The 23,468-nt window shown below is 40.8% G+C and overlaps 1 protein-coding gene across 1 annotated transcript in view; it reads right to left on the bottom strand.

Moving 5' to 3' along the window:
- Positions 1 to 6,211: 6,211 nt before the first annotated feature.
- LOC114250649 (irregular chiasm C-roughest protein) overlaps positions 6,212 to 23,468 on the bottom strand; it is a 113,081-nt gene continuing 95,824 nt past the window's right edge. The window contains exons 15-22 of the mRNA XM_089738249.1: positions 23,162 to 23,394; positions 22,068 to 22,241; positions 19,909 to 20,098; positions 17,813 to 17,911; positions 16,596 to 16,682; positions 15,354 to 15,448; positions 13,399 to 13,486; positions 6,212 to 11,338 (exon numbers count right to left, since the gene is read on the bottom strand). Of these exons, the coding sequence (XP_089594375.1) occupies positions 11,307 to 11,338; positions 13,399 to 13,486; positions 15,354 to 15,448; positions 16,596 to 16,682; positions 17,813 to 17,911; positions 19,909 to 20,098; positions 22,068 to 22,241; positions 23,162 to 23,394 (998 nt within the window). The 3' untranslated portion in view covers positions 6,212 to 11,306. The remainder of the gene's footprint in view (positions 11,339 to 13,398; positions 13,487 to 15,353; positions 15,449 to 16,595; positions 16,683 to 17,812; positions 17,912 to 19,908; positions 20,099 to 22,067; positions 22,242 to 23,161; positions 23,395 to 23,468) is intronic.

Raw genomic sequence — 23,468 nt, 5'->3', positions numbered from 1 at the left:
ATGTCATCCCTCTGTCGAGGGTGACGCCTAGGTATTTGACCTTCGGGGCCCACGGTATGGGCTGGTCAAAGAGAGTGATGGGGCTAACGGCGGAGGTGTTTACGCGCCTATTGGGGAGTGGGGTGCTCGAAGTGGTATTCGGAGGGCGACCCCTTTTGAATAGCACCGCTGTGCTTTTCGTGGGGTTAATGTCTATTCGCCACTTCCGGAACCACTGTCCCATGGTGGTTACTGCGGTCTGGAGTCGCCGATGAAGCAACGACATCTTCCTACACGAGTAGTAGATAGCCGTGTCATCGGCGAAGAGCGCTAGATGGGTCTCCGGAGACCGGGGTATATCGTTGATATACAAACTAAATAGTAACGGGGAGAGTGCGGAGCCTTGCGGGACTCCGGCAGTCAGATGACGGGGACGAGAACGAGTTCCCTCTACTCGATATCGAAACGAACGGTTCGACAAGAAGTCTCGTATGATGAGCACGAGTCTGTCTGGCACTCCCATGTTGTACAGTTTGTAGATCAAACCGTTGTGCCAGACTTTGTCGAACGCCTTCGCTACATCGAAGAAGAGGGCGCCGGTCGGGATTTGTTTACGCCTATTTAGCCCTATTAAGATGTGCTCCGTGAGGCGGTGCACTTGTTGTACGCACGAGTGTTTGGCGCGGAATCCAAACTGCTCGTCTATTAGAATTTTATTCGCGGTAACGAAGTCCCAGAGGCGTTTCCGAAGGAGCCGTTCGTAAATTTTGCCTATCGCTGGGAGGAGACTGATCGGTCGGTAACTAGCGGTTTCATTATTCGGTTTGCCCGGCTTGTGTATACCGATAACGTCTGCTTCTTTCCATACCGCCGGAAAGATGCAGTGCGTCATAGCGGCATTTAAGATGGTAGCCAACATTGTTATCAGTTGGACTGGTAAGAGTTTTAACGCGCGGTTGCGGATGCCGTCGGAGCCGGGTGCCTTCTTAGGTTGAAGGTTGTCTATTACTTCTCTAACTTCGTCAGAGGTAATGGGGGGTAACGCGTCCGAGGGTGGCAGGGAAGCTCTGCGCTCGACCTCCCTGTCGACTGCCTCGGTGTGTTCGGGGTCCGCGTATTGAGTGCTGGTGGTGCACTGCTCTTGCAGTGCATCGGCCAGCAACTCTGCCTTGTCATCGTCATCGAAAGCCGGTGGTTGGCCTGAAGGGCGTACGAGAGGAGGCATAGTAGCGGTAGTTTCGGACTTGAGAGTCCTTGCTAGTCGCCAGTATGCTTGATGAGAGGGCGCGAGTCCTTCTAAGTAACTATCCCAATTCTCATTTCGGGCGTCGCTTAGGCGAGATTTTACATCCCGCTGTAGACGACGCATCCGAATCCGGTTTGAGTGCGTGGGAAGTTGATCGTAGGCCCGGATTGCCGCGTTTCTAACTCTTAGGAGGTTCCTAAGTTCGGGGGACAGTCTGATGCGGTGGAAGCTATCCTCCACATCGACTTCTTTTGAGGATCTTATGATCGCGGAAGAGATGTGATCCGTGATGATGTTTATGGATTCGACTGTGTCCTCGGGGGATGGAGTTGAATCCGGGCCGCAGGGGAGGATTGGTGGAGCGGCATCGGCTAAGCATTTGCCCAGCTTCTTCCAGTCCACCATGGTCCTCGTAGCTGTGACTGGGTTGTGGGGGCGACCGAGCTGCATAACGACAGGTCGGTGGTCTGAGTCGAGCTCTGACATTGCTTCGATGGAACGCAAGCGCAGAGTTACGTTCCTCAGCAGTGCCAGGTCTATAGTGCTCGGACGGAGCGCGATGTTATACGGATAACATGTTGGAGTTGGGGGACCGACTACTTCAAAGGTAAGGTCGTCTATAAACGCGTCGAGACGCCTACCGTTTATGTTTGAACTGTGGCAGTTCCACCTAGTGTGGTGGCAATTTAAATCGCCTGCCAGGATGACGGAGTCTCCCATGCCGAACAGTGACTCGATGTCACTGCTCAGAAGGGGCTTGTCCGAGGGGAGATAAACGGATGCGATGACGATCGGCTGGTGTCCCGTCAGCGAGATACGGCACACTGACGCCTCGATATGTGAGAGCGAGGGGGTATCGAGAGGGACAACGTGCAGGGCCCGCCTATAGTAAATGGCAGTCCCGCCTTTGGAGGCGGTGAGTCTGTCATTCCTAACCATGACGTAATTCGCGACTTTCGGGTCACGACGCGAGGGCTTCAGGCAGGTCTCCTGCACTAGCAGAATATCTACAAGATTGTCGCGGAGGAATTCGTAAATTTGATCGCGTTGTCGCGCGAGTCCGTTAGCATTGTAGAATGCTAACGTAAGGGAATATGGTTTCTCTCTAGCGTTTTGCGCCATTGATTACCGGTGATTTTAGAAAGTACGGGCCACGGACTCGTAAACGTCCATGTATTCGAACGCGGCCGCGAGCCGTTGTTCGGGGTTTACCGCCCTTCGCATCGCGTCTGCGAACGATCGCAGACGGTCGAAGTTGACCGCCGTGACGAAGTCGCGCACGAGCGTGAAGTCGTTGACGGCTGAGGGTTGCGGGGGACGGTACGCGGGCGCGGGGGGAGGTGCGAGCAGGGGCTGCGGCGCGGGACGTGTCGCGAGCGGGGGCTGGGGTGCGGTTTGTGTTCCCGACCTCGTATACGGCAGCGGTTTGTTCCACGCCGAGACGGTGGGAACCGCAGCCGGTACGAAGGCGGGTTTCGGTGCTGAAGGCACCGAAGTCTTTGGGCCGACGGTACGGGGGGCTGGGTGGGTCGGACGTTTTCGCGGAGCCCTAGGACATCCACGGTAATTCGCGGGGTGCCCTTGCTTAAGGCATAGGACACAGCTTGGAGGTTCGGTCGCGGTTTCCCTAACTCGCGAGCAATCTACCGTGGCGTGATCGCCGAGACACTTCACGCAGCGGGGGCGCGCGTGGCAATTCCGAGCCGAGTGGCCATATAGTTGGCATCTGTGGCACTGTCCGGGAGTGCCACGTCTATGGGGGGCTTCAATGGTAACCCCGGATAGGCCACATACTGTCGCGAGACATGCGATCTTTTTCTTGGCCTCCGGGGTTGGTTCTAGAGCGACTAGAACCATGTTATATGGTTTTTTGTCGCGTCCGTTGTGCATCCGGTGCACACTTACTATCGGGAGGGACTGAGCGGTCAGATCCTCCCTTACGTACTCTATGTCGAGTTCCTTCGGAACTCCGCGTATTACTACGCGGAGCTCGCGGTCCTCCTGAAGAGCATAGGTATGGAAACCTATGTTCTCCTTTCGGAGGTACGCGGATAGAGCCCTATGGTCGCCCGGCGTTGCGACCTTTATTTGAATCCCATGCGCGACGTTACGCGCATGGGTATAATTTATTTTGTTTGCCTGAAGGGCCTGGGAGACGCGGTTCCATGCTGACTTCTCCTGGAGAATCAGCGGGGGCGGGGCGACGGTTTTTTGCGCGGGTGCGGGCTTGGGACGCGGCGGTGGGGTTGCGCGGCGGCCGGAGTCCGACTCCGGTGTCACGACTACCTGCGGACGGGAGGCAGTCGCTGATTTTGTTTGTTTTGTCGTGGAGCTCCGGGACTCCACGGCGCGAGTACGTTTTTTCCCGCGTTTTACCGTTTGGAACCCATCCGAGGTTCCGGGCTGCGGGCTCGTCGCGGACTCGAAGTCCATCTCCGATCCGGTATCGGAGTCTGAGCCTGAGTTAATTATTACGGACGACGCGACGGATGAGATTGGCGAGAATGACGTCGCGGGTGCGTTAGGCGCTTCGTTGGCGCTAGGCGCTTCGTGAGTCGCTACGTGCGTACGTGCGCTCAAATTGGGTTTGGGGGCGGGGCATGACTGCGCGGCTCGAAATGACGCGGCGAGGGACGCGGGCGGGGCGGGACTCGCGCGGGCGGCCCTGTAGGCCGCGAATTCGGCCGTGAGGTTGGATAGCACCGGGTACTTCTCGGCAAGTAACCCGAGAAACCCTAAGAGCTCTTCTTCCATTTTTTTCGTTTTTGCCCGGGGGGGGCGTCCCCGGGACTTAAGGCACACTCGCCGAAAGGCGAGTCCCCTGAGTAGGAGTTCACCCCCTGAGCTTTACCAGCTCCAAGGGGGGGGAGTGCCTTTGCCGTGAAAACGGCAGTCGGCTAGGATTGGGGTGGAAGTTTGTGAAGGTGGGGCCCCCCTGGGTTGTGAGAATGCCACAACAAGCGGTGATCTCAGGGGGGGTTAGTCTCGAAAGAGACTGTTTTACTCGCCGAATAAATAAATAAATTTAATAATGATATGAGTGAATGAAAAATGAGTTGTCGTTTTCGATAGCAAAACTAACGAACTCGAATTATGTTTTACTGACTCAAGGTCGCGATGCCAGCGACAGAGCGTCCGGAATGCCAAACAAAGTCGCGATCAAAGCGACAACGACGATGTCGTGCAACCCAAACACACAATCGCGACAGCAGCGACAATTATTCAGGAAAACGCGTCCGGGCTCAACAGCGTTGCGATCGGAACTGAATCACTCATCATGAGGTAATCACCTATTTATTGTTTTCTTCGTAGATACATTTATACCTGTATAAATATAATATATTTTATATATAATTTAATATATATAATTATATAATTTAGTAATAGGTTGGTAGTGTAATTGTTTAATTGTTTATTGTGAATAAAATTATTTCCTTACATTATAAGTTAGATTAGTTTTCGTTGTCGTGTTGTTTTGTCGTATAGTTGGAAGGAGCATTGTGTACAAATTCAGCACTTTGTCTTGTTTAGTCGTGCGCACATGGCTTATGTTGCAAGCCAGGTTTTGTTTCTTTTTACTTGTGTTTTTTATGTATCTTTTTAGCTTGTGATGTGTATTGTGTGCCTAATAAATAAATAAATAAATAAAAAAGAAATAGCGAAGTAAGTAAATAAGTAATAAGTAAGTCAATGCCAGGGAAACAGCCAAGTTGCTGATCGCCACCGAGTACTCCTGAAAACCTCATTAGAAGCCACGTCTCAAGAAACAGCGAGTAGGGAAGCTCATTCCAAAACAGTGGCAGCGAAGATCTCTGGAAATGTAGTGGTTCTGGGTAGAGTGAAGAAACTCTACTCCGGCGGCGAATAGTACGATGAAAAAAGGGATGAAGGGATCATCTCGTACCAATTATTCGGAAAATACTGTACAAAACACAGAGAGAACTGAAGTCCCTACCAGGTTCCCATGATAGCAGGGGTTCTAAATGCGCCACCCACCTTGAGATATAAGTTCTAAGGTCTCAATATAGTTACAGCGGCTGCCCCGTCCTTCAAACCGAAACGTATTACTGCTTCACGGCAGAAATAGGCAGAGTGATGGTACCTACCCGTGCGGACTCAAAAGGTCTTACCTTAAAACATCTTTATTTAGTCTATTCATTTATTTGAATCAAGACCAATCGTCCTCAAAACTTTAATTTTAGAAATAATCAAATTAAAATAACATTATAGAGAAAATATATTTATCACTGAACGCGTTTTTCGTGGCCAAGCGATCAAAGGAAAGACTGCAAAGTGACTTCAAACAATTTATGTACAAAATATTTCAGTATTCATAAATCGTACACAACTTTGTAACCCAGAGGACGGATAATATATTTTTTTTCTTTTGGGTTGTACAGTGGATCGGATTTTGTGATAAACTTAAGTAAATGTTTGGTTTAAAAGTGAGTTTTCCTATGATTTGAGAACAATTTCATGTATTTGGAGCTCCCGTCCACGGTGTTTCCCGAGCGCTATGACATTTTCTTCTTCAAACGAGGCTTGAGCCAAGAGTACTTAACGGCAGCGACTTGGTTCTACCCCTGGCATTGCTGAAGTCGATGGGCGACGGTAACCACTCACCATCAGTGAGGCCGTATGCTAGTCTGCCTACAAAGGCAAAAAAAAAACTGTTTATAACTGCTGGGTTGACGATCTCATGGCCTATTTGAAGTTAAGTTGTGGTAGTCTTGTAATATAACGTTAACGCTACCACGCTTGAGACATGAGGTCAGTTCCGGTTTATTGCAAAAGGTGGGACCTTTCAACCCGTCACGGATGACTGCTTGGCGTCAAAAATTGGCGGTAGATGTACCATGAGCTAAAACAAGAATCTCTCTTATAAAGTTTCAAGCCCGCAAAATTGGAACACAAACAAGAAACCATGTCGTAATTATATTAAAGCATAAAAAAGCAAAAAGGAGGTTTCGTTAATAAAACGAACGCTTTTAATCAAAATTCTCTTTTAATTAATGTTAAAAATTCACGATCTCACCTTTTTTTTTATAGCTGACAAAAAAAAAAGGTTTTTTCATCTCAAATTACAAAATACTTAACAGTTAAACTTTGACTTAATTAAAAACTTCTTGATACAGAGAAAGCTTGAGACCTTTGGAAAATAAAAAACATTATTTGATAAAACTTCCATCCGGAGACTTAGTGAGAATCTCAAGTTACCAATGCGTTCTAATATCCAAATCACAGAAGCTGGTTGACATCGTAAAACCTGCACATCAGAAACAGAATGAGTTTCGCGCCGAATCTTCTCAGCGAATCACCATGAAGTGTGTAGGTATACTTATATATTATAGCATAGCATAGCATTTAGTATATAACATAATTAACAGGTGTAATCTCGTATGTCCCCCTAATAAGGCGGACCACCCAGAAACATGGGCTTCTTCATAATTGTAAACTAGGATTAAGATGATAATTAAACATGGAATACACGCAAGAAGACGTTTTCCTTTAACACCTCCTAAAGTACAACATTACAACCATTCCTTCGTTCAGAAGCCCTAATAACCTACATGTCGTGGCGAAGCTGGAAATACCTTTAAACTACCAGCAATCCATCTAATCACAACCGGAGAAACCTTTTAATAACACATAAGTAACCAACCATTTCTCAATTAAATACTGATAGCTCACGCCACTGGATTTGGAAATTACGAATACCTTAGAATAAACTGCCGTGAAGCAGTAATGCGTTTCGGTTTGAAGGGCGGGGCAGCCGTTGTAACTATACTGAGCCTTAGAACTCATATCTCAAGGTGGGTGGCACATTTACGTAGTAGATGCCTATGGTCTCCAGTAACCGCTCAACACCAGGTGGGCTGTGAGCTCGTCCACCCATCTAAGCAATAAAAAAAATATAAGTTATAAGGTCTCAGTATAGTTACAACGGCTGCCCCACCCTTCAAACCGAAACGCATTACTGCTTCACGGCATAAATAGGCAGGGTGGTGGTACCTACACGTTCGGACTCACAAGAGATCCTACCACCAGTAAAAAAGTAAACCAGTAAACTTGGTATAGTGCCATCGACGTGCGATAAGTAAATAAGATTGCCTTTTATAAAATCGCGATTCTGTAAAATGGTATTTAACCGATTCTCTTCTTCACTCCAGGAGGAAGTTTTTTCAAAACTACGAACAATAAGTATCGCTAAAAATAAACCTAAATAAAATATTTTAGTACTTATTTTTATTACGCATGGCTATATCAGTCTTAATTCAAAAATCAGGAAGTCCTTCAGCGCACAGAAAAAAAATCAAGCAATGATCAAAATCGATTATCTTGCCAAAGAAATTTAGCTTTTATCACCATAGTTCTTAGATATCACAATCCATTTTATCAAAACCGTTAACCTGTAGGACAAGGTAAATTTACTTTAAGCACTCGTGTTATGGTAGCCATCATGTAACACAAGATATTTGAAAGATGCCTAAATCTCGATAATTATATTTTCATTTTGAAGTTTGCAGACAATTTCCGGATAATAACATGGGTGGGTCTACTCAGCAATTTCACTCGCTCAGTGAAAGATCTTTTTTTTTCCTACTTAAGCTGATAGCCTTGAGAGGCTATATCAGCGTCGCCTTAACTAGTAGGTGAGCTCACGGGGCTCAAACCTAATGACGTTGCTAACACGAACCCTAGCAAGAGCCGTGCCTCGCAGAATCTACCACCGGATCGGAAACGCGACCCACTGAGAAATCCGGCAAGAAACTCAGTGGGCTGTGTCTGAGGGGAAGATCATCTCTTTGTGCTTACTTGTAAGACCGGTAACCTGCAAAGGACCTACTGCAGCCTTCACACTACATCATCAATCATCAACGTCGACTATCACAGGTCCAACACTCTCGCAGTTAAAAACAAGTCATCAACAGTAGTCTGACAGCAAGCCATTTTCGTAGCCTCGTCGAGCTGACCTATATTTATAAACTCATAGAGATTTGGCTCACTGCGCTGGTAATATCCTGTCGGTCGAGGTAACAAAAAATTAAGAAGCGAATTCAACTCCAGCTTGGTAATGTTCTGTGCCCGAAAGGACTTTACAATAGACGATTTCCGATTAATATTCATGTTTTAGTAAAATGTATAATAACTATATCAGCTTATATTAAAACAATGAAAGTTTCTTAATTCCAAACTAGTTCGTTAGATAGAAATCCAAAAATCGACTGATGTAAAAACAATGCATCCTTCGAAAATTTCATTCGAAGTAAGATAAACAAAACTCAGTACATATAGAAAGTTCACAATGTGACAGCTGTCAAAATGACATAAGACGTCACGGTTATAATAATACACTTAAAAAAATTCACAAAGCAAACACCATACTTATAACATCTAAATTAAGAGTTAACACTAAAAACACATTTCTTTGATATTTTACATTTAAAGCTTTTAAGTTTTAGGCTTGTTTCAGAAACTTGTTAAGTTTAATTACTTTTTTTACGATCACATAAATAGATTTTTCATTATAGAATTTTCAATTGGCTAAAACGCACCTTTATCTGACACTTCACTAAAAATACATGTAATTCAACGTAATATTTAAAACAATTAAACGGATTTCTTTCGATAGATCAATGTGCAATTCACAAGTATTTTTCTCACCCGGTATCAATAGAATTGTTCAAAAGTACTTTTACAGTTGCAGATTTGTCGGTGACCATTAAAATTGTTACGCCATCGAAACATCCAAAGCTGTAAAAGGAACGAAACAAATGCAGTCAGATACACCGAAAGTATTTTTGAATCATCTTTGTGAGTTGCTTGAATAAGCGCACGATTCCCGAGCTAATATATGACGCCATTGAATAAAACGCGTCGTCGATCTAAAAAAAAAATCGGTTGTCTGTAAAGTCGGTTTACTGGCGGTAATTGAACGTGACAACGTCATAAGAAAATACTGATGAAATGGTTTCATTTTTGAAAAGAAAATTTTAATTTTATTTGTTTGATAGATATTTTGTATGGACAATTGACACCAAATTCACTTTTCACTGAACTTCATACTTGACGAAAACATGTAAATGTATTATTGTATAGCAGCTGTCCACGTGGATGCATTGCTCACTCGAGTAGGAGAGAGACAGATGTCGAACGCTGCCGAACGCGGAGGTCAATTGTGCCTCTTTGTCGCTCGTTGCGCGCTCTCGCTTGCACTTCAAGCCTTAAACGGAACGCCTCAGAGCGAGGTAACGCCGCATGAGTCATGTTTTTTCAAAAAGTACCAATAAAATACGAGAATGTCTTGTATGATCTAAGCGACTCGGCTCTTTTGAATTACAAGTTTACGAATTCTGTTGATCTGTGTTCGTATTGATAAGTTTTGTTCGGGCTATTAGTCAAATAAATACTCCGTAACTTCTTGATCAAAACGAAGTTCATTATGAAGATATAAATAGGTTCCTTTGAACTCGCACGCTCAACTCTTTCTACAGACGTTTTAAATATCACGTTAAATATAAATTATCGTAATTTTATATTATATTAAACATAATTCTAAGAATTCCTCGAGTAATTAAATTTTCAGTAAAATTAAGGTTAAATTACGTAGTATAGGTTTATAAATAGCGCTTTTGTTTTACGCGCGTACTGCGACTGGGGTTTATTAAATTATCAAAATTGTATTAAATCTTGTTTGATATTAATGTTCCGATTTTCTGAGAAATTTTTCTATCTTTAGATAAATTAAATCGACAGCTATTTCAGTTTATTTTCTTAGGGACTACATTGAAAATAAATGGATTTTTTAATTATTAGTTGAATTATGGATGAATGAATGGTAAATTATATAATATTATAATATCTTAACACTGCACTAAAATTGGCATGTCAAATAATGACAAAGCATACACGCTGCTTTTAACTTATGTAATAACTGATTTTCACTATGCTTAGCGAATAAATGATTTCTTTCTTTCTTTCTTTCTTAGTTATTCAAAATCATATTGACACTGAAGAATATATCGAAGGGTTTGGTTTAAGTGACACTTCGCCTAATAAGCGACATTTATCTTTGTAATTAATTATAAATGTGTTTTATTTCGTATGACCATGAACATTTCGATGTTTTTAATTGAACTTCAATTAAGCTTACTCCGTTCAAATAGCTGAAGAAGTTTTTTTGTTATGATATTTTTTCCAAATTATAAACACGAATAACCTTGCTAAGCATTTAACGGACAACCAAATGACTACAAGAAGACTCAGAAGAAGACTGCCTCAAGATCTGCTAGACCTACTGTAGATTAAGTAGATTAATTGATATGGACATGTCAATGGACATTGTGCATGCACCGCCGAAATTGTTTTTATCAAAACTACGGTTGAATGTCTTACGACAGCTTACTGTATAGAATAAATTAAATAAAATAATAATAATAAAAAAAAAATATAAAAAAAATAATATAAACGGCTTCTCCTGTGAAGTTGCAAAGATGTTGCCTAAACCAAATAAACTGTCAACTAATAATATGTACTAACCGGCGTAAACTAGCACTGGATTCACTTAGAACCAAGCTTGACACCTAACCTGATAGTCAATACAATTCTTCTTCTTCTTCTTCCTAGTCATAAACTCTTGACGGAGTGGTCGTGGTCATGCATCAGTCGAATCCTGCGATACAGATGCTCTCGCGATGCGACGCCATGTGCCACGGTGTTTGGCAGAGAGAGAAATCATTTATATTGAAGTGAGTCATAGATTTTATGAGGTCGGTCCATCATGGAGGTCGTCCGCGAGATCTTTTGCCCTCGCAAATATGATAATTCGTATAAATACAATTTCAACAGTTTACAATTTTAGTGTGAGTACAACGTACTTTGATCTTTTGAATATACGTATACAATATCCACATATATTGGAATATTTACGTATATATAATATTATATTCTTAGAGTATACAGTACGCGCGTAAAACAAACGCTTTCTTAAAATAAGGAACCAAACCAGTCTCTTTGAGTACGTTTTAATGTAATTAGTTATATAAAACGAAATGAGCTTTATGCTAAAATTACTTAGTGTCTACACGTGCGCGGCTGGATGGTTTCCGTTACCTGAAAATTATAAGCCAACATTTTCATTTGGACAAATTTCAATTATATATGGACCGTTTATTTTGAAAGTGGTGTAAGTCCATTTTTGAGAAAAATGAGCTATCACGTAATTCATGCTTAATTTAATGTAAAATTTTTATATATAAGTAGTAGCCGTTGTAACTATACTGAGACCTTAGAACTTATATCTCAAGGTGGGTGGCGCATTTACGTTGTAGATGTCTATGGGCTCCAGTAACCACTTAACACCAGGTGGGCTGTGAGCTCGTCCACCCATCTAAGCAATAAAAAGAAAAAAAGAAAAAAAAAGTCCGTGTTTCATTTCTCAAAAAAATCCCATGTTTTGTACAACTTAAAATCGGTCGGTAAATGAAATTGCATATAATCATCGATTTTGAAAGTGGTGTGAGTCCAATTGACAGAAGTAGGTGGCAATAACCAGACCTCATATGATTTGCCTGTATTTTTAAATCAACAAATATAGCGACCTTTAATTTCCTCGAAACAAAAGAAAATTGACTTACACCACTTTCAAACTAAACGGTCCACATAACACTTGTGTGTGGTCCTATGGAAGTTCTATAGGTGTTAAAGTTAGCTAATTGCCTTATTTGATTTAAGTTTGATGCAGAGGCTTGTGTCATCCTTGGAACGAGAACTGTAAGTTTCAACTGCGTGTATCAAAGCCGATAGTGTTTCCCAAAATTGGCACATTGATATATCTTAGATACTCTGTATATATTTACATATTATCTTCTTAATGTATTCTTAATAGTACATCGCAACATACCTGCTGTATCTTTATATACTTTCAGGATTTCTGTAAATAAAGAGATCTCTGGGAGAGATCGCTTTTAGCGATAAAACCGCCTATTGTACATATATTTCTGCCATTTGATTGTTGGGTGTTTTTTTTTATTGCCTTTGTAGTCAGACGAGCATACGGCCCACCGGATGGTGAGTGTTTACCGTCGCCCATGGACTTTAGCAATGCCAGGAGCAGAGCCAAGCCGATGCCTACCGCTTAATACTCCCCACACGCTAGATTTGAAGAAGGACATGTCATAGCGCTCAGGAAACACCGTGGAGGGGAGCTTATTCCATAGCCGGATGGTACGTGGCAGAAAAGACCTCTGGAAACACACTGTGGATGACCGCAGTGGTTCCAGAAAATATGGATGAACTCTGCTCCGATGACGGGAGGTGCGATGATAAGAAGGAGATGAGGGGATCATCTCAAACAATTCCTAAAAGCTTTCGCTAGCACTAATTGTGTGCAATAAATTATAAGATCTCGCACTCTGCGCTTGTCTACCCTGCACTTACAGTCTGCTCTTACACACCCTTCTCTCAAATTTCCTCTTAAAATTATTACAATAGAATGTTCAATAGAGAGTAGCTATGAGGAATTGTTTGAGATGTTCCTTTCATCTAATTTTTACAATCGCACCTCACAGTGATCTAGGTAGAGTTTATCCACATTATATAAAGCTCCTGCATCATCCACAGTGCGTTTCCAGAGATATTTCTTGCCATTTACCATTAGACTCTGGATTAAACTACCGAATGTTTCACGCTATGACATGTCCTTTTCCAAATGAAAATTGCCGAGTACTTGGCGGTAACCAGTGACCCAGCTGTGACATTATTAATATCCATGAGCAGTAATATTATCATGTTTATTGGTGGTAGGGCGTCTTATGAGCCCGTACGGATAGGTACCTTCATCCTGCCTATTTTTGCCGTGAAGCAGTAATGCGTAGCTCAAGTTTATTGCTGGTAGAACGTCTTATGAGCCCGTCCGGCTAGGTACCATCATCCTGCCTATTGTTGCCGTGAAGCAGTATTGCGTTTTGAAGGACATGTCAGCCGTTGTACTGTAAAATGGAGACATAGAACTCGTGTCTCAAAGTGTATGGCGGCATTTACGCTATTGATGTCCATGGGCTTCGGTAACTTAGCACCAAGTGGGCCGTCAGCTCGTCCACCCACCCAAGCAATATAAAGTGGACTGTACACTCGTCGGCCTATAAAAACAATAAAACGATAGCTATACCCACCTTTGGTTCCATGTTTGGTTTGAATCTTTCCCTGATTGGACGGCTGTAGGATATATTGGGCTGAATTTTGTGAGCACGGCTTTGGCACCTGTCAGAAGAAACCCATTTATAGCACCACTTTTAAAATATCAACTAGTTAATACTACACTTACGACAGCAATACTTTGTCGATCCCAATTACGTAATATACAAAGCGTGCAAAAGCTCGCAAATGTCCAACACACTCAACAAACTTGAAAATTTACTGGGAAAAAATTGTTTTTTTTTTTTTTGCAAATAATTTAGGTATTCAAACTTCTGAGCAAATTGCTCTTAGTTTTATGTGTTTATTTCAATCGAACAAACACCAGTTGCTGTGTGACTCGACGTCGAGTCAACTCGGACGTCCGTCAACTTTATTCGCTTGATATAAAGTTCGTTAGTCTCGCCAAAACTCGTGAACGGCTGGACCGATTAGGCTAATTTTGGTCTTGAATTATTTGTGGAAGTCCAGAGAAGTTTTAAAAGGTAGATAAATATGAAAATGCTCGGAATTCAATAAAAATAACAATTTTGTTTTTCCTTTGATGTCCCCCCCCCCTCCATCGGACGGATCCCTTTTGTTTGTTTTAAGTTTATTTTATGCAAAAGTTTAGGTCTTTTATGTATCGATGAAGGCACTACGTAGTCTGCCGGGTCAGCTAGTATTTAATATTAATGTCGATTTATTACGGTAACACTAGGGTTTTAGTATTTTCTTTAATTTTCGCGAGTCGAGCAGACACAATTAAAAAAACTAATTGTACGATTTAATTTCACACAGAAATAAATTAAACTTAAATTTGTTTCAAAAATTATTAAAAGTTAAATAAACGGTATTTAGCGTAATATTAAATTTTCGACGTAAATTAAAATCATCGGAAATAGTGTCATCATAATCGGTTGCTCTTGGCAGAGCAGTCGTGGTCATGTAGAATTCTTGCTCATTAAAGCCTTGACAGATGTCTTCCACAGTTTGCGAACCGAGGCTCGGCGCACACACTCATAGAAATAGTGTAATAACTATTAAAAAGCTTTAAAACTGTAAAATAAATTTTAACAGGTCTACATTTTAATCGCTCTTACGAGAAAAATATATTTGCAACCAGTTGCGGTTTCTATGGACTAAAGTTGACTTTTCACGCCACGTAGCATATTATATAGTTTATATGTAGCTTATTTCGTAGTTCGCTTTATATACAACAATAGACAAATACTTTTAAATTTCACTTTTTTTTATTGCTTAGATGGGTGGACGAGCTCACCGCCCATCTGATGCTAAGTGGTTACCGGAGCTCATAGACTTCTACAACGTAAATGCCACCACCCACCTTGAGACATGAGCTGTTGTAAGGTCTTACTTTTAACAGTACAATGGCTGCCCCACACTTCAAACCGAAACGCATTACTGCTTCACGGCAGTAATAGGCTACCCGTGGTACCTACCCGTGCGGACTCACAAGACGCTACCACCAGTAAGCTCACCCGCCCAATTCTAAGTCAGCTTACGATCCACTATCCAATCTGTTAGAACCTTATTCAAAAAGACCGGTACATGCGAAACACCACATTAGAATCACCGGTCATCGTTCCCGTCGAACCCGTCGCTTGCGCCAAGGGCTCGATGAGTAAATTAACCCACTGACACAGCCCACTGAGTTTCTCGCCGGATCTTCTCAGTGGGTCGCGTTTCCGATCCGGTGGTAGATCCTGCGAAGCACTGCTCTTGCTAGGGTTCGTGTTAGCACCGTCGTCTGGTTTGAGCCCCGTGAGCTCACCTGCTAGTTAAGGTTACGCTGAAATAGCCTCTCAAGGCTACCAGGTTAGGTAGAGAAAAGAAAAATAGAATCATTCAACTGTTTATCGTTATGAGTAAAGTGTGGATTTCCGACTGTTTCCTCGTTTCAGTGTACTGAAATAGCAAGCCTGTTACTAGCCTGAGGCTGAGCTCCACTGTTTGTCGATGACGACGAAGCTGGAGGGCTGGTGACCGGTCGGGACGACGACGATGAAGGAGTCGTTACCGGCGCAACTGCGCAAGAGAAAGAGGCATTAAGCAATTTACCAGGTGATCTTCTTACAAAGCATGTGAGCAATGACAAAATATGGGTTTACGACCCAAGCCAATCTCGAACCTTGATGAACCGATATTAGCAAAAGCACCTTCCTTCCTTTCTAACTTCCAAATCTATACTAATATTATAAAAAAGAAAGATTTGTTTGTTTTTCAAATTCAAAAGTTCAAATTCAAAATCATTTATTTCAACTTAGATGACAGTATGACACACTTGTTGAATGTCAAAATATAAATAACAATGTTAACTCTACCACCGGTTCCAAAAAAAGCCACAGTCCTGAGAAGAACCGGCGAAACAAACTCAGCGGGCTTTTTTGTTTTTGTTTTTTCTCAATTTTTTTTTTTTTTAATAAATAAAAATATTTACAATAAAGGAAAAAACAAGTCAAAAATGACAATTAAAAAAAAAGAATAATAATGAAAAATAAAAAGGCCAGGAGCGAACGCCTCATTCCCGTTTGTTCGTATTGAGTAAGCTTACTCCGAAACTACTGAACGGATTTGAAAAATTATTTCACTGTTTGGAAGCTACACTATTCCCGAGTGACATAGGCTACAACTTTTTTTTGAGAAAAATAGGGATCCTTACTAAAACTCCAATAATATAACCCAAAGTGTAAAAAAATTACCTAAATTATTCTTTACATCGCGTGCCCTGCGAAAACTATTGATTATAGAATAAAATAATGTACTACTACTTTGTAGAACACATTATTTTTTACAAAAAGTGTCGCGACAGCATATTATTATGTCTAACTATTATAATTATGCCGCAATTAGTGTTCTTTTATTTAAACTAATAAAACAACGTCAAATATCGTTGAAATTTTTGTTATAGACCCGAGCGGAGCCGGAGCGGGCCACTAGTGTGAGATAAGAGAATTAGTATTCTGAGTTATATTCCATTTTCACTACTATAAAATGTATCTAATTTTAAAAACTACTCATAAACCATATTATGATTTATTTTTATGAAATTTTGGTTGCTCGTACGCCAATTAAAACAAACAAAAGATTAAAACAGTCAATGTTCAAAATAGCTTAATTTTATTTCAATAAATAACTCCAAGACCTCCTTGCATTGTGGTGACGCTGAACTTACCTGACGGATGACACCCCTGTCGTATTGTATAGTACGGTGGTGGAGTCGGTTTTCCGGTCGATAGCGAAGCACTTTGAGAGCCGTATGCTAAAAAAATACACACATGACCAGTGTTGTCCATTTATTACAATTTAACTATATTAAAAGATGTTTTCCATAGTCTGCGAACTGAGGCTTGGCGCACGCACTCGTTAAGTTAAGTCCAGTGCATGGGGATTCGTCCACGAGATCTCTTAACATTTACCCTATCCTGAACAACAAGTTTCTCGATAGACTCCGCTGGCCGTCGCGATACGTGTCCAAAATATCGAAGAAAACATCTGTCAAGGCTTTAATAAGCAAGAATTCTACATGACCACGACTGCTCTGCCAAGAGCAACCGACTATGATGATGATGAACTACATTGACCTTATGAGACCAAAATTCAGGTCGGGGCGACTTAGAAGATAATCTGGCTCAGCAATAGATACAGGTTGCTATTCTGGTTCCTACAAGCTGTAGCTACTGCCAATACCCATCCGTACATACAACCGTAAAATTATTATCGTATTCCACCCTGTTATTTTTAAACATCATATTCATGGGTTCGTGTTGAAAATTTTGCAATAAATTTTCGTTTTTCTGGTACATACCTTATTCAATGTGTTCACAAACTTAAGAGAGTGTCTTGTATTGATTATTATAGATGCCTAATTAGCCTAAGCCTATTATAGATGGATGATTAAGCCTACGACTCACGTAATCCCAGCAAGTGGTTACTGGAGTTAACATGAAAGTCTTCCACAATGAGAAATATCGGTTAAAGTCTCAGTTGCATAGTTCCTGGTATATGGGGAACTTGGCTCCGATGGTCGCGGAATATTGGTAAAAATGACGGGATCCTCTCAAAGGGTCTCCTCATGGATTTTTTTATTTTTTTTTTCATTGCTTACATGGATGAACGAGCTCACAGCCCATCTGGTGTTAAGTGGTTACTGGAGCCCATAGACATCTACAACGTAAATGCGCCACCCACCTTGAGATATAAGTTCTAAAGTCTCATGTATAGTTACAACGGCTGCCCCGCCCTTCAAACCGAAACGCATTACTGCTTCACGGCTGAAATAGGCAGGGTGGTGGTACCTACCCGTGCGGACTCACGAGAGGTCCTAGCACCAGTATATATATGGAATATTTACACGCTTATTTCACATTGATTTAAGATTAATGTACTTACGCGAAGAACCGCCACTTCTTAGATAAGGATTTCCATATGCAGCAGAGTACCTCACATCGAGGCCTGACAGGACGACTCCGGGATTCGTGAACGGTATCACTGCGTCAATAAAAATAAAACTTTTAGAGAGAGACACATGTGAACTAAGAAAGATAATATGATAGATTTTCCTTCACAACTAATAAAAAGGACTGATTGACCAGAAATACCAGTAAAACATTATTTATTTTTAGGAATTCAGTAATTGCTTTAATACGATGAATTTATACCGGAATTGTTGTACACTAATTTGCTCAGCTTTTTGCCGTATAAGATTTTTTTTTTAATTGGACTTGTAGGCAGACAAGCACACGGCCCACCTGATAGTGAGTCATTACCATCACCCATGGACTTCAGCAATGCCAGGGGCAGAGCCGAGCCGCTGCCTACCGAAATTGTAAATTCCTCCTCAAGTTTCCGGCCACATGATCGAGTTTCTAGTTTCATGAATCGGAAAGCCGTTATACAATTAAAGCGCCGACCTCATGTCTCAAGCTGGGCTATAAAATGGGTCATAAGCCCGTCTGCCCATCCCACCCAATCAAAAAACATGAAACCGTTCAAAAAAGATGTGTAGTGGGTGGATGTGTGTCGTGGGACTCCGGATAGGAACGAAGTTCCTCATTATAAAAATATTAATTTTAAGTTCTATTCAAGGTACCTATATAAAGAAATTAAAACTGGAGGTTTCGCAACAACCCACAGTCATTCGGTAGCATGCGAACTTATTGTGGTACACTTCATTCACGGTTGTTTGCATAAGAGTTAGTGTATTGCGCAAACGAACGCTCAGAAATGGTGGTCTATATATGATAAAAAAATATGTTATTTTTTGTGCGTTATTACAAAATTAAGTCGTACACTGTGTGCATTACTAATAAAAGTCTTACGTTACGGAAGTTTTTTCCCGGTTAGGGTACCCCTCCGCATCGTCCCATAAGGAACTTCGTTCCAATGTTTTGTGTAAAACTTCTAGATCTAAGTTTAATTGGTGACGGCATAAATAAAGGCAAAATGAACCAAAAAGTTCCTTTAAAACTGAAGAAGCATCGTAAAGGGGAGTTCATTCGAAGGTTTATCGCGCGAGAGAAATGGCTGTTAGAAGGCCAATGTACTGGAATTGAACGATTCCAGGTAAAATTAACGAACTTACACGTCATCATTCACTAAGCTTTGACTAGAAGATTGCACAAAGCGGGAATGAGTTGCTCGCTCCGGGCATTTCAATATTGCAATAATTGTTACGTTATAATACTCGTTGTAAAAATGAATATTTCAAAAATATTCTAATCTATATCTATATCTATACTAATATTATAAAGAGGTAAGATTTGTTTGTTTGTTTGTTTCGAATAGGCTCCGAAACTACTGGACCGATTTGAAAAATTCTTTTTCCATTAGATGCCGACATTGTCCCTGATGAACATAGAGGCTACTTTTAAAAAAAAAAAAATTAATTTTTTTTTTTGGTTTCATGTGTGTTTTAATGTTTCCGAAGCGAAGCGAGGGCGGGTCGCTAGTATAAAAATAAAAAAAAGAAATGCCCGCTGAGTTTGTTGCCAGTTCTTCTCAGGACGGAGGCTAGTTTTTTGTGAATTGGCGGTAGTTCTTTTTGACGTTCAACAAATGTGGACTTTCATTTATGTTGAATAATTTTTTTTTTATTTGATTTGACCTAATCATTTACGAATTATTATGTTATAAAATTTCAGAATAGGGATAGACGGAAGTATTTTCTTCTAATGATAATTCACATCTAAAAACATGCATGATGAATTTTCGATAGATTTATGATTTTTTTCTTTGTAGGCAAACTATAATACGGCGCACGATGATATGAAATAACCATTGTCCATGGACATCAACGCTGCCTACCCAAAATTACGAGTATTTTTGGACACAGTTCCAAGGTTAACATTTTATTATTCACTTAGCAAGCTCTTATTACGTCCGAGCTAAAATAAATCACATTAAACTTCACTATATTTTGAGATTGTAATAAAAGTTTCGAAGATATTTAAGAAAAAGTATTTATTTGGTTCTTTTGTAGTACATACCATCAGGTCCGACGAGACCACCCAGTCTCCCACAGCTAGCTTGCCGCCTTAAGGACCCATAATGACCAGGGTACGAAGACCCGTCAGTGCTTCTGGTCAGTGAACTGGACAGCGATTCCGATGGCACTGGCGGGGCGTAGTCCCTTGAGTAATCCACGTAGGGAACGTAGCCGTTGCTTTGAGGGTGCGACTGGGAGAAGAGATTGAGTGACTTCATTAAGTGTTTACTTTAGCAATCTCGGTCAAGGATAGCATAGCATAAGGGGATTGTAGATACATCTTCCACAGCAATAAGCATATGGATAGACGGCTTTTCTTAACTAACTCTTCTTTTTTGGCAGGGGGCTGAACCTCCGACAAAAATTGCGCGCCTGGGAGGCAAGCGGAATATATGGGAATTTACGGTCTGCATGATATCTTTGGGGTATCTTTTAGGATATCTTTAGATCCCAAGGATATCTTTAAGGCCCTATTGCACCAAACGACTTCCCATGCACTCTCTTACCCGACGTCCTATCACCACTTGGGATTAGAATCCGGTCTCTGAGGAATTGTGCTCTGAGGAATTGTTCGAGATGATACCGGCATCTCGTTTTTACCATTGCACCGCCCGCCACTGGAGTAGAGTTCATCCATACTACCTGGAGCCACTGCGGTCATCCACAGTGCGTTTCCAGAGATCTTTTTTGCCACGTACCATCCGGCTATGGAATGAGCTCCCCTCCACGGTGTTTCCCGAGCGCTATGTTCATGTCCTTCTTCAAACGAGGCTTGTGGAGAGTATTAAGCGGTAGGCAGCGGCTTGGCTCTGTTCCTGGCATTGCTGAAGTCCATGGGCGACGGTAACTACTCACCATCAGGTGGGCCGTATGCCCGACGGGCATACGGCCCACCTGCAAATACAACAGCAATCAAAAAAAAAAAAATTATTCTCCTAACCTAATCTGAACCGTACAAAGATCCCACGTATAAATTCTCACACCGATCACATTACATTACCGCTAATCGTAATATCCACAACAATGCAGTTGTATCGCTTTAAAATGAATTCCAAAATTATACCAGACTTCCGTAGAAAACCTTTGTTCAATAACGATTTGCTCGGTATATTCTTCGGCTTTTTATTGCGAAAGCTGACTCCGCGTATAAGGTTTGTTTGTTACAAAAGAAACTTTGAGAAATATTTACTGTGATACTTGGAAATAGTTCTCCGGGTTATAAGTCTAACAAATAAATAATTGATATGATAACGCTTTGCGCTTAGGTGGGTGATTCCGGGAAACTTTCCTGTAGGTCAAACTATTTTGACAATTTCGTACTTATCCAGCTGTTATGACGATAGGCACTTATCTGTGACTAATTGTAAGATTATTTTTATTGAATACTAGATGCGCCCGCGGCTTCGCTCGCAATAAAATGCAATTTTATATTCAACCATACAAGCCATAAGACGATTCAAAAAGTTAACTACGTAAGGTAATGAATGAATTAGGTGAACATACATACACATAGATAGATTCTTTTAAATACATATTTTAAGTATATGTAGCCGAAGTAACAATTGATTATTTTTTTTAATGCTACTGATACTGGTCTTAGAGCGAAATTACAAAATTAACGTATTGTGATCTGTTCTTCATGCGTGTGTAAATTATGTAATCGGATATTTCTAATTCGGTGTAAATTACATTCAAAGATTCCGCTGGTAAAATAATTTGAAAATATTGGATATTTTTAGGTTGTATAAAGAAAAAATTAATTCAGTTTGTTAATTAAGTTACAATCGTTAAACCTTTAGTTGGGCACGTTTGGGCCTAGAGCATATCCACTAAATGTAGCGTCATTACTCAGGCGCAGTTTGGAAGTACAACAAAGCGAAGACCTTTCAACGTGCCGGTGAAAGTGTTCTGTTACCAAACATCAGCCCACTGAGTTTCTCGCCGGATCTTCTCAGTGGGTCGCGTTTCCGATCCGGTGGTAGATTCTGGGAAGCACTGCTCTTGCTAGGGTCCGTGTTAGCAACTCTCCGGTTTGAGCCCCGTGAGCTCACCTACAAACGTTAGGGCGAAGCTGAAATAGCCTCTCAGGGCTACCAGCACAGGTAGGAAAAAAAAAACCAAACCTCTTGTGTTCCGTGATAGCCGCCTGTTCGATTTTACCTTAAAATGCAAACTGTTCACTTGCTGATTGAAGTCTCCGCTGTATCTCTGGTACTTCATAAGCTCGTTGTCAAAGCCGGTCTCCGGTAGGGGAACCGGCCCAGCTAGTGGCAATCCAAGGTTCGTTGTTATATGTAATGTAGGATGTAGATCTGCTTCGGTGTTTGAGTGGTCCTACAAAACGTGGGCTAATATTAGGAAAACCTGTGGAAACTTGTGCTTAGCTGTGTCGAGCGATTCGAATTGACTAAGAACATTACAGATGAGATGAGTAATGTAATTTATAATCACGTTGAAGATTCTATTAGCGTTATTGATAAAAAAAGAGAGTGATTGCCAAAAAAAATTTAATCTTTCGAATGAAAATTTGTTTCAACCAGATTCGCTTATATTTAAATAAATAGGCAAAAAAAAAATAGTTAGATCAGATTAAATCAGATCAGATCAGATTAGATTAGAGTACCATAATTTCTTTCGTTAAACGATTTTTTTTAAATGCTTACAAACATTGACAAGCTTTAATGTTATCGTTTTGAATAAAATTGGTAATAAGTGGTAATAAATTGTTGGCGATCATAAAAACTAGACTTTAATTATTTAAATCAATTATACCAACTAATTAATAAATTATCAATTAATTAACTAACAATTAATAATAATTAATAACAATTTAATTATCATAATTTAATTACCATAAAATTATTTAAAAAGAAATGGATAGGCTTTCACCAAACTCCATCTATAAACCAACCCGGTACAAATAGATTTCCGGAGAGAAATTACATAATGAGACTTTAATTTATAAACTTTGAAACCTAACAAGTATAGGCCTAAAACCTATAAAGTTTAGAATTCTCACATGATCAAATTATACTTGATTCTATTGGATTATTTGCTTATTTACACATATGTGATCCGTACTACGATGAGTTTCTTTCTAAATATTTGTTCAATAAAATTTACATTTCATCCCGAAAATCAAAAGCAGTACCTACTTTGCTTGCCAAATTCGAATTCGTGTATTTTTGGCTAAAATTAGATACCCCTAATGTTAATCTTCACAAAATCCATATAAAACACATATTAAATCTTACCATATCACAACTCCCTTCGATTTGTCTCAATTCCAATTTGAGATCACTTATGTTCGAATGCCGATCGTTCTCTTTATAGCTTCCACAATTCTTCCCTATATCGGTTATATGTGGTTTTTTTACATCAGCCTTTTTAGTTTTATTATGGAATAACATTATTACAAACATTATAATGAGGATAAATATTATAGCCGACGAACCTCCTATTAACGATATCAGCATTGGGAATGTTTCTGAAAAGATGGAATTTGTATAAAAAAATATATACCACGAAAAAGGGTTGGATTTTTTAATAATAGATGAATCA

The sequence above is a fragment of the Bombyx mandarina genome, chromosome 24 (assembly GCF_030267445.1).
Source record: "Bombyx mandarina strain Sakado chromosome 24, ASM3026744v2".
Classification (NCBI taxonomy): Eukaryota; Metazoa; Arthropoda; class Insecta; order Lepidoptera; family Bombycidae; genus Bombyx; species Bombyx mandarina.
The sequence above is the reverse complement of the archived record's forward strand: the minus strand, read 5'-3'. Positions and strand labels throughout refer to the sequence as shown.